At 38.6% G+C, this 11,383-nt stretch overlaps 1 protein-coding gene across 8 annotated transcripts in view; it reads right to left on the reverse strand.

The window, feature by feature from the left end:
- Positions 1–11,383, reverse strand: part of LOC122561108 (kinase non-catalytic C-lobe domain-containing protein 1) — a 351,506-nt gene that overhangs the window by 89,762 nt on the left and 250,361 nt on the right. For 2 of the 8 annotated variants that reach the window (XR_006314909.1, XR_006314908.1), the window contains exon 30: positions 1,114–1,335. The exons of 5 other annotated variants lie outside the window; for them this stretch is intronic. Coding sequence is in view for 1 of the 3 variants with exons in the window: in XM_043712541.1 (XP_043568476.1) it covers positions 1,311–1,335 (25 nt within the window). In the remaining 2 variants the exon portion in view is untranslated. Of the gene's footprint in view, positions 1–1,015; positions 1,336–11,383 lie in introns of those variants that run through there. One more of the 8 variants, XM_043712541.1, reaches the window with a different exon arrangement.

Consider the following 11,383-nt stretch of genomic DNA (forward strand, 5'->3'; position numbering starts at 1 on the left):
GAGGAAACACCACAGAAGCGCTTCACAGGAGGCTCCCAAGCACTGAGGATGTCACCTAGACAGGGGACGAAACGTTTGCAACAAAAACTTCCAGCTCGGCGAACAGAACCACAGCAACGAGCACCCGAGCTACAAATCTTCTCACAAACTTTGAATAAAAAAAAGTGCGCAGTTTCATTTCACTAGAATTGTTATTTACATCAGTTTATACATCATGCTTTCATATTTCAGTATTGAACTTAATTTATAATAAAACTAGTAATGGTAAAGGAAAAACATGTAAAGAAAGCATTGTGCAATGAGCTCTAATGTAAATTGCGTTCACACTAATAATATAACTACTTCACATAGGTTATAGACATGCTTTTCAAAATGATGTGGCCGCTATTTGAAAATTAATTGAAATAAGGTTGTTAGTGATAATGAGGCAGTAACCCAGTTTAGGTACTATGCAAATCAAATTTTAAAAACGTAATAGATTATTGATTCTAACAAAAGTAAATTTGTTCAAATGGTGACTAATGCCCTTTTTAAAATGTGGTTCCTGATGCTATGGTAGGCTGAGATAAGATGGATAAAGAAAAATTCTTCCCATTAACTGAGAAATTAAGGAGATGGAAATGCAGATTTAAAATCTTAGGCAAGTGATGTTTTGGGAATGTGAAGAATTTTTTATGCAGTCAGTGGTAATGACTGCCCATGAGGGTAGTGAAACAGGAAATAATTAATGGTTTCAAAAGGAAATTGGATAGCAGTAACAGTAAATAAACTTCTAGGCCCATGATGATAGAGTAGAGGAAAGGGACTGTCTGGATCGGTTCATGATGAGCCAACATGGATCCAATGGACTAAACAGCATCATTCAGTGCCTTAAATAGTTCTGGCACAAAATACTTAGAACAATTAATACAACTATGTAAGTAATTAATAAAAACTACATTTTTTCTAATTTAATTAAGATGAAAAATAAACATCAAAATGACAGTAACATAAAGAGAAACCTTTTCCCAGTAAAAGTGGGTGAGTGTTATTTTAGTATGTACTAATATGGTTATATGTATAAATACAGGTTTCTTTGTTTTCAGAAATGCATTGTGCTTTATGTTTACTCACCCTAAAATGAGTCTTGACACTGAACAGTTTATGATCTATATACGTACAGACATGTGCATCAGGAGCACAGTTGACCATTTGGAACCCTCAGTCTGAGACCATTTGATAACATCATGGTTGTTCTGATCGAGGCCTCAACACCACATTCTTCTCTTTTGCCCCTCAATCAAAAATCTAATACTTAGCTTTAAAAATATTCAATGACTCTTCTTCCAGTACTCCCTAGGTAAGAGAATTTCACAAACCAACAATTAGCTGAGAGAAAAAATATTTTCATCTCTACATGAGAAGAAATGCCATTATTTTTTAAACTGTTCCGAGTTCTAGTTTCTCTTACAAGGGGAAACATTTGACAAGAAGTCAGCATTTTAGAAAAGTCCTGTTTTTGAAAGAAAATGTTTGACATTTAGATCTATGTTAAGTGTTTGGTTATGACTGACAGCAGACCCCACACTCTCTTATTCCAATCAGGCTAAGGATTGTTCACCACCATCATTGAACTATATTTATGATCTTATTATACAGGTCTTAAATTTGAACAACACAAAACTATGTCTTTATAATAAATATATATACATATTTCATCAATCACGTGCTCCTTTTCTGTTGACAACTACATAGTTATAATTTGCCCTCCTTTTACGAAGTCACCTCCTGTTCTCCTGACCCTGTCCCTATCATGTGCCTGTACCAAGAATCCAGCCTATTGCGTCATGTCCATAATGCAATTTGCCTAAAGCTCCACTGAGCATCTTTTTCAATGTGTTCCCAAGACTTGTGTGGCTGGTGGCTCAGTGGTTAGCACTGCTGCCTCACAGCACCAGGGTCCCTAGTTTGATTCCAGCCTTGGGTGATTGTGTAGAGTTTGCACATTCTCCCTGTGTCTGCATGGGTTTCCTCCGGGTGCTCCATTTCCTCCCACAATCCAAAGATGTGCAGGTTAGGTGAATTGGCCATGCTAAATTGCTCACAGTGTTCAGGGATGTGTAGGTTAGGTGCATTAATCGGGGTAAAATATAGAATAGGTCTGGATGGGTTACTCTTCGGAGGGTCAGTGTGGACTTGCTGGGCTGAAGGGCCTGTTTCCGAACTGTAAGAATTCTAATTCTAATTCTAATTCTAATCCTAAATCCATCATGGCTTTGGCTGTTCAATACTAAGCATATTTCACTGCACAAGAGTGTGATGCTGGAAAATCCAGGAGGTCAGGCGTGGTCTGAGGAGTAGGAGAATCAACGTTTCAGGTATAAGCCCTTCATCAGGAAATGAGGCTTATGCCTGAAACGTCAATTCTCTTGCTCCCCGGATGCTGCCTGACCTGTTGTCCTTTTCCAGCACCACACTCTTGACTCTGATCTCCAGCATCTGCAGTCCTCACTTTCTCCTATGTTTCACTGAAGTCAATGCAAATCTCTGCCACAGCCTATTTATTTTTCCATAGCATATATCCAGCTAACTTATCTGTTAGAATTGAATCTTGCTCACTTTCACCCTTTCCCCATAAATGTGTGATCAAGCTGCCAAATAGATAGTGTGAAAATGGTGATTTTGTTTTCATGTGCTGCACTTCAACACTTTTTTTCAATGAGAAGATGGATGATTCAGGCAGTACAACCTTGCATCTAAATGACGTTGACATGTATGGCCATGAACATTGGGAATTGTGTTGCATTGGTATAGATAGATTTTATATCACAGTACTACACTATCACAGAGTCAACATGTCAAAAAGTACTTAATTGAATGCAAGACAGAAAACCATTGAGTAAAACAGCACAAAAAGTGGACATTTGGTCTGCTGAACTAATATTAGCTACTCAATTAGTCCCACTCCCTTGCTTTTTGTTTCTTTTTAAATATTTATCCCAATTATCTTTTAAAGTTCTAATTGAAAATATTTCCAACACACTTTCAGACAGTTTCCTTCATATTATGTAGTATAAACATTACTTTCCTCTCATTACCTCAGGTGCCTTTTGCCAAACGTTTGTCCGATTAGCCCTTCTATTACTAGAATGTTTCTCATTAGTTATTTATAGAATTATAGAGATGTACAGCATGGAAACAGCCCCTTCGGTCCAACCCATCCATACGAACCAGATATCCCAACCCAATCTAGTCCCACCTGCCAGCACCTGGCCCATATCTCTCCAAACTCTTCCTATTCGTATACCCATCCAAATGCCTCTTAAATGTTGCAATTGTACCAGTTTGCCTAGTTACCCTATCCATGTCCCTCATAATTTTGTAAACCTCGATAATGTCAACCCTCAGCCTCTGATGCTCCAAGGTAAACAGCCCCAGCCTGTTCAGCTTCTCCCTATAGCTCAAATTCTCCAACCCTGGCAACATGCTTGTAAAATTTTTCTGAGCCCTTTCAAGTTTCACAACATCTTTCCAATAGGAAGGAGACCAGAATTGCACACAATATTCCAACAGTGGCCTAACCAATGTCCTGTACAGCCGCAACATGACCTCCCAACTCCTTTACTCAATACTCTGACCAATTAAGGAAAGCATACCAAACGCCTTCTTCACTATCCTATCTACCTGCAACTCCACTTTCAAGGAGCTATGAACCTGCCCACCAAGGTCTCTTTGTTTAACAACACTCCCTAGGACCTTACCATTAAGTGTATAAGTCCTGCTACGATTTGCTTTTCCAAAATGCAGCACCTCGCATTTATCTGAATTAAACTCCATCTGACATCTCTCAGCACATTGGCCGATCTGATCACGATCCTGTTGTAATCTGAGGTAACCCTCTTCGCTGTCCACTACACCTCCAATTTTGGTGTCGTCTGCAAACTTACTAACTGTACCTTTTATGCTTGCATCCAAATCATTTATGTAAATGACAAAAGGTAGTGGACCCAGCACCGATCCTTGTGGCACTCCACTGGGCACAGGCCTCCAGTTTGAAAAACAACACTCCACCATCACCCTCTGTATTCTACTTTTGAGCCAGTTCTGTATCCAAATGGCTAGTTCCCCCTGTATTCCACGAGATCTAACCTTGCCAAACAGTATCCCATGGGGAACCTTGTCGAACACCTTACTGAAGTCCATATAAATCACATTTACCACTCTGCCCTCTTCAATCCTCTTTGTTACTTCTTCAAAAAACTCAATTAAGTTTGTGAGACATGATTTCCCATGTACAAAGCCATGCGGACTATCCCTAATCAGTCCTTGCCTTTCCAAATACATGTACATCCTGTCCCTCAGGATTCCCTACAACAACTTGCCCACCACCGAGGTCAGGCTCACCGGTCTATAGTTCCCTGGCTTGTCCTTACTACCCTTCTTAAACAGTGGCACCACATTAGCCAACCTCCAGTCTTCTGGCACCTCACCTGTGACTATCAATGGTACAAATATCTCAGCAAGAGGCCCATTATACTCCTGCTTCCTTTATACTCTTCTAAGGATTCACTCGATCTATCCTGTCTATACCTTACATATGCTTCCTTCTTTTTCTTAACCAAACCTTCAATTTCTTTAGTCATCCAACATTACCTATAACAACTAGCCTTTCCCTTAACCCTAACAGAATATATTTTCTCTGGATTCTCGTTATCTCATTTCTGAAGGCTTCCCATTTTTCAGCTGTCCCTTTACCTGCGAACATCTGCCCCCATTCAGCTTTTGAAAGTTCTTGCTTAATACTGTCAAATTGGCCTTTCTCCGATTTAGAACTTCAACTTTTAGATCTGATCTATTATTTTCCATCATTATTTTAAATCTAATAGAAATATGGTCGCTGGCCCCAAAGTGCTCCCCCACTGACACCTCAGTTCCCTGCCCTGCCTTATTTCCCAAGAGTAGGTCAAGTTTTGCATCTTCTCTAGTAGGTACATTCACATACTGAATCAGAAAATTGTCTTGTACACACTTAACAAATTCCTCTCCCTCTAAACCATTAACACTTCAGCAGTCACAGTCTATGTTTGGAAAGTTAAAATCCCCTACCATAACTACCCTATTATTCTTACAGATAGCTGAGATCTCCTTACAAATTTGTTTTTCTCAATTTCCCTCTGCCTATTAGGGTGTCTAAAATACAATCCCAATAAGGGTATCATCCTTTTCTTATTCCTCAGTTCCACCCAATTAACCTCCCTGGATGTATTTCTGGGAATATCCTCCCTCAGCACAGCTATAATGCTATCCCTTATCAAATATGTCACTCCCCCTCCTCTCTTGCCTCCCTTTCTATCCTTCCTGTAGCATTTGTATCCTGGAACATTAAGCTGCCAGTCCTGCCCATCCCTGAGCTATGTTTCTGTAATTGCTATGGTATCCCAGTCCCATGTTCCTAACCATGCCCTGAGGCTATCTGCCTTCCCTACTTTATCAAAACCATTAAAGATTTCGGACACCTATTAAAAATTTAACTTGGTCTGTTCTAATGAGGACAACATAAGTTTGTCTAATTATTTATCATGTAATTTAAATCCCACATGCCAGCAATCTCCAAGGCTATGACAGCTTTTCTGAAGTACATATTATTCAGAACTAACCACAGTTTCCCAGAGATTCTTTCATCTCTGAATATTTTACAAATGTTTAGCACAACACGTGCATTCTATCCTTCTGTCTATAACGTCAAGGATTCTATATGATTCAAATGCTTACACAAGACTTGTGACTCTAAGATCCCTCTCTTCTGCAATCACTTCAAAATTGCAGCATTTACATTGTCTCACCTCAGTGCAAATTTCTCTGTATTAAATGACATCTTGTCATACATCTTATTCAACTCACCCACCTGCATATTTGCTCCTGAAATCTGTTACCATTCTCCTCACTGTTTAGTACATTTCTAACATATAATGCTGTGTGTTTTCAAATCAAAGTCATGAATATAGGTCAAAACTTATAGTGATTCCAACAGTGACCTCTGAGGGACACAACTGCACTCTTCTCTCAGTCTGAAAATTAATCGCCAACCATAACATTCTGCTTTCTATCCCTTATCCAATTTTGCATGTGCATTGCTACTGTCCCTGAACCTCACGGACTACAATTTTACAAACAAATCTCTTGTGTTATGCTATATCAATGCTTTGGAAAGTTTATATACACAACCTGAATCTCAATCCTGACCAACATGCTTCATGTTTCATCAAGTAACATAAACAAGCTCATCAAACATAATGTGCCTTAACCCAATGCTGTTGCCATTCATTTCTTTACTGACATTTTTGCAAGTGAAAATTAATTTTGCTCTGGATTAAGTGTTAATCTGCCACAGAATTTGGTTGACTGATCTTCTTGTTCTTGAGTTTATCCCTCCTTTTTGAACGGTATAACATTTGTGTTCCTCCAGTCCTGGTACTCCAAGGAGGAGTGGATGATTGTAGACAATCTTTATTTTCAATCTTTATTCTGCTCAGCAACTATGGACACAGTTCATTCGGATTAAGTGAAATTTCCTAACCAAGATCTCCACACCCTCCTTTATTACTGTGGCATTGGCAACATCCTCACTTGTAAGAAAGACATGAGATACTGATGTAATACTGTAAGGCTGGCCTTTGCATCCATAAAACAATTTTTAGTACTTAATCAGCCCCACCTTTTCTTTATATTTTGAGGTCAAGAAAGAAATTGTATGAATGCAAGTTCATTCTTTCATTACTCAAGGGTGGGATTTGAAAGTAACCAGTGTGTCTGACATATTGAAATGTATACTGTATCTTAAAATTATTTTCCTTCAACTAAAACCTAATTCTATTCTAAAAACCAGCATAACATCCTGTTCTGGGTTGCTATAACCCTACAAACCACACCAACAGAATCATTGAATGTTAACAGAGCAGCAGGAGATCTTTCAACTCATCAAATCTATGCCAGCTCTCAGCAAGAACAACTCAGCCAAGTCCCACATCCTTGCCTTTTCTCTAAGTCCTGCATTTTTTTTCTCAATTGCTTATCCAGTTCCTTTTTAAAAGCCACAATTGAATCTACCCTATCACATTCTTAGACAAGACATTCCAGATCCTAACCACCAACTGCATTAAAATGTTTATCTTCGTGTCACTTGTTGGTTCTTTTGTCACTCAGCTTAAATCTGTGTTCTTAACGTTGGTTCTTCACCCTTCTACCAGGGGAAATAGTTTCTTGCTACCTGGTCTGTGTCAATCCCCTTATGGTTTTTGAATACTTCTATCCAATCTCCTCTTAAACCTCTCTTAACAAAAACAATCCCAACTCCTCCAATCTATCCAAGCAAATTAAGTTGCTTGTCTTTGGAAGGATTCTCAGAAGTCTTTCTAGTATTCTGCATGAAGCTAATTTAGATCCTAAGGGACCTTTCCCTTATTTTGAAATTGTCCCCTCTGCTTCTAGACTCTCTAACCATGGGAATCATCTCCTCCCTCTATCCCTTTAATCATTTGAAGGTTTCAATTAGATCATTTTTCATTCTTCAAACGTCTAGAGATTACAGGTCCATTTTCCACATTCTTTCTTCTGAGGACAGTCCCGCTATCGTTGGAACAAGTTTGGCAAATCTTTATTAGACTCCCTCAATTACAATGATATCCTCCCTGACATAAGGAAACCAAAACTGCAAACATTACTTTAAGTACAGTCTAAACAACGTTTCACACAATTGAAGGAAGATTTCTCCATTCCTGTACTGAAATCCTCTTGTAATAAAGGCTAACAGTCTCTCAGCTTTTGTAATTGCCTGCTGTACTTGCATGTTAGCCTCCAGTGACTTACTGTCAGGGACATCCATGTCCTTTATTACATCTACACTTTACAACCTCGCATCATTTAAGAGATATTCCATCAGCTGTTCTTCCTATCAGAGTGGCGAACTTCACATTTTTTCTATCTGCCACACCTTATCCAATCACCAAGTCTGTTCAAATCTCTTTGAAGCTGCTTTGCATCTTCCTCACAGCACATGTTATCACATAGCTTTGTGCCATTTGTGAACTTGGAAATAGTACTTTACGTCCCCATATCCATATTTTGTGAACAGCAGAGACCCAAATACTCATCCTTGTGGGATTTCACTGGTCAAAACCTGTCAGAAAATGGTCCATTTATTGCTACTCTCTGTTTTCCACATATTAAACATTCCAAAATCCACCTAATACTGTACCTCCCACCCTAAGTGCTTTCATTTTTGCGAGCCAACTTCCTTTTGTGGAGTTAGGTTTAGGGTTAGCCTTCTGAAAATTAAAATATACAATGTTCATCAATTCATCATTCAACTGTGTTAATAACCTCCTCAAAACACTCCAAAGAGTTCCTCAAACATTATTTCTCCATTCACAAACCAACACTGATTATTGCTAATCCAATCATTATTATCCAACTATCCACTGATCACATCCTTTATAATAAATGCTAGCAATTTCCTAAAATTGGTATAAGGCTAACAGGTATGTGATTCCCTATTTTCTTTCTGCCTCCTTTTTCAAACAGTGGGGTTATATTTGCTACTTCCCAATCCTTTGGAACCATTCCAGTATCTGTTGAATTTTGGAAGGGGATCATTGATTTTCTATCATCTGCATAGATAATGTTTCTCAGCACTCTGAGATGTAGAATAGGTGCTCAGGGACTTATCAACCTTCAGTCCCATTAATTTCTCTGACACAATCTTTTTACTAACATAAATTTCCTTCAATTTCTCATCCTCCCAAGTCCCATGGATTTCTAATTCTGGAATGCTGTTTATCACACACAGTAATGAAAGACCCAACCTCATCATTTAGCTACTATGCTTTTCTCATTATAAATTCTCCTAACTCTACCTTTAATCAACCTTTGTCTTAGCGAAGCAGTTCCTTTCTAAATAAATATAGAATTGTTTAGACCCTGTTTTTATGTTTTTGGCTCATATGTGTTCATATTCTATTCTCCTTTTATTCGTTTGTTGATCTTGCCTTGCTCTGTTCTAAACAATTCAAGTTTTCTGGTGTCTCTGGAATCTTCATTGACCTTTTTCTTTAATCTTACAGAATGCTTAATGTCCAATGTTAACTGTAGTTGACTGACTGTTTTAGATTCTTATGCTTTGAATGAATGTATGGTTTCTGTACACTATTTAATAAATATTTAAGGACTATCCATTCCCAAAGTATCATCATAGCTTTTAATGTATTATCCCAATCTATATCAGCCAATTTGTACCTCATTCCTTCATAATTTGCTTTGTTCAAATGTAACACCCACCTCAGATTACTCCATGTACCTTCAACATCTTTCATATGATAATCACTCATCTTTACAGGTTATTTTATAAAAAGATTATGAATTAGCCCTTTATCTTGACATAAAATAACTTGTTCTGTATGTAAGTTAGCTGGCTGAGCTGGAAGGTTTCTTTTCAGATGTTTTGTCACTTTGACTAGGTAACATCATCAGTGAGAGTCTCTGGTGAAGCGCTGGTGGTATGTCCCGCCTCTCTATTTATAGGTCTTGATTTCTTAAGGTGCATGATGTAATTTCTGGTTCTTTTTCTCAAGGGAAAGTACATGGGATCTAAATCTATGTGTTTATTAATGGAGTTCTGGTTAGAATGCCATACCTTTAAGAATTCTTTGTTTCGCCTGTCCTAGGATGTGTGTGTTGTCCCAGTCAAAGTGGTGTCCTTTTTTGTCTGTATGTATGGAAACTAGTTCTCTCTTCAGTTCCTCAATATTCTGCTCTAGAAAGCCATTCCTAACACATTCCAGCAACTGCTTCTCCACAGCATGAGGGTTCATTATGTTGACCTAACTTTTACACAGATTGAAGTCATCCATGATTACCGTATTACCCATGCTACATGCTTCTCTCAGCTCCTGATTAATACCATAGCCACATTATCAGTACTGTGTGCTGGCATGTAAACAACTAGCACCAGTGTTCACTGCTTGTTGCTGTCACTTAGCTCCATCCAAACACATTCTTCCAATCTGCGATCCTCCCTTATTAATGTACTGATCTCATCCTTTATTATCAGTACAACTACAAGCTGCTTTTTCTTTCTGCTCATCCTTTTTAAATGTCAAATATCTTTCAATGTTCAGTTTACAGCCTTGGTCACCATGCAGTCATACTCCCAGAATGGAAAATAGATCATACTCAATGACCTCTCATAAATGTAATACTAATTTTTCTGATGATTTTGCCAATGAACGACAAGTAGGTGAGAAGAGAGGGCAAAAGATAGATCCTTAGGGGATGCCCTTTGGATTCATTTTTAATCCTATTTGCCAGAGCTCTCACATGTTCCCCTTTTGCCCTCCTGATTTCCCTCTTTAGTAAACTCTTACTGCTTTTATTCTCTTCTAAGGATCCACTCGATCTCTGTTGTCCAAATGACATATGCTTCCTTCTTTTTCTTGACCAAAACCTCAATTTCTCTAGTCATCCAGCATTCCCTACACCTACCAGCCTTGCCTTTCACCTCAACAATAACATACTGTCTCTGGACTCTGGTTATCTCGTTTTTGAAGGCTTCCCATTTTCCAGCTGTCCCTTTACCTGCGAACATCTGCCTCTCCAATCAACATTTGTAAGTCCTTGCCTCATACGCTCGTCGGGTTAAAGGGATCAAAGGGTATGGGGGAGAAAGGAGGAACAAGGTATTGAGTTGGATGATCAGCAGGGATCATATTGAGTGAAAGAGCAGGTTCAAAGAGCCAAATGGAAAACTCCTGCTCCTATTTTCTCTATTTCTATTGTGGATGTACCTACTAGAGAAGGTGCAAAACTTGACTTACTCTTGGGAAATAAAGCAGGGCAGGAGACTGAGGTATCAGTGGTGGAGCACTTTGGGGCCAGTGACCATAATTCTATTGGTTTTAAAATCGTGATGTAAAAGGATAGATCAGATCTAAAAGTTGAAGTTCTAAATTGGAGAAAGGCCAATTCTGATGGTAGAAGGCAACAATGTTTGAAAGCTGATTGAGAGCAGATGTTCGCAGGTAAAGGGACGGCTGGAAAATGGGAAGCCTTCAGAAATTAGGTATTGAGAATCCAGAAAAAGTATATTACTGTCAGGGTGAAAGGAAAGGCTGGTAGGTATAGGGAATGTTGGATGACTAAAGAAATTGAGGGTTTGGTTAAGAAAAAGAGGGAAGCATATGTAAGGTATAGACAGGATAGATCGAGTGAATCCTTAGAAGAATATAAAGGAAGTAGGAGTATACTTAAGAGGGTACATGAGATAGCTTTGGCAAATAGAATTAAGGAGAATCCGAAGAGTTTTTACAAATACATTAAGGACAAAAGGATAACTAGGGAGAGAATAGGGCCC

This window comes from Chiloscyllium plagiosum, chromosome 22 (assembly GCF_004010195.1).
Source record: "Chiloscyllium plagiosum isolate BGI_BamShark_2017 chromosome 22, ASM401019v2, whole genome shotgun sequence".
NCBI lineage: Eukaryota > Metazoa > Chordata > Chondrichthyes > Orectolobiformes > Hemiscylliidae > Chiloscyllium > Chiloscyllium plagiosum.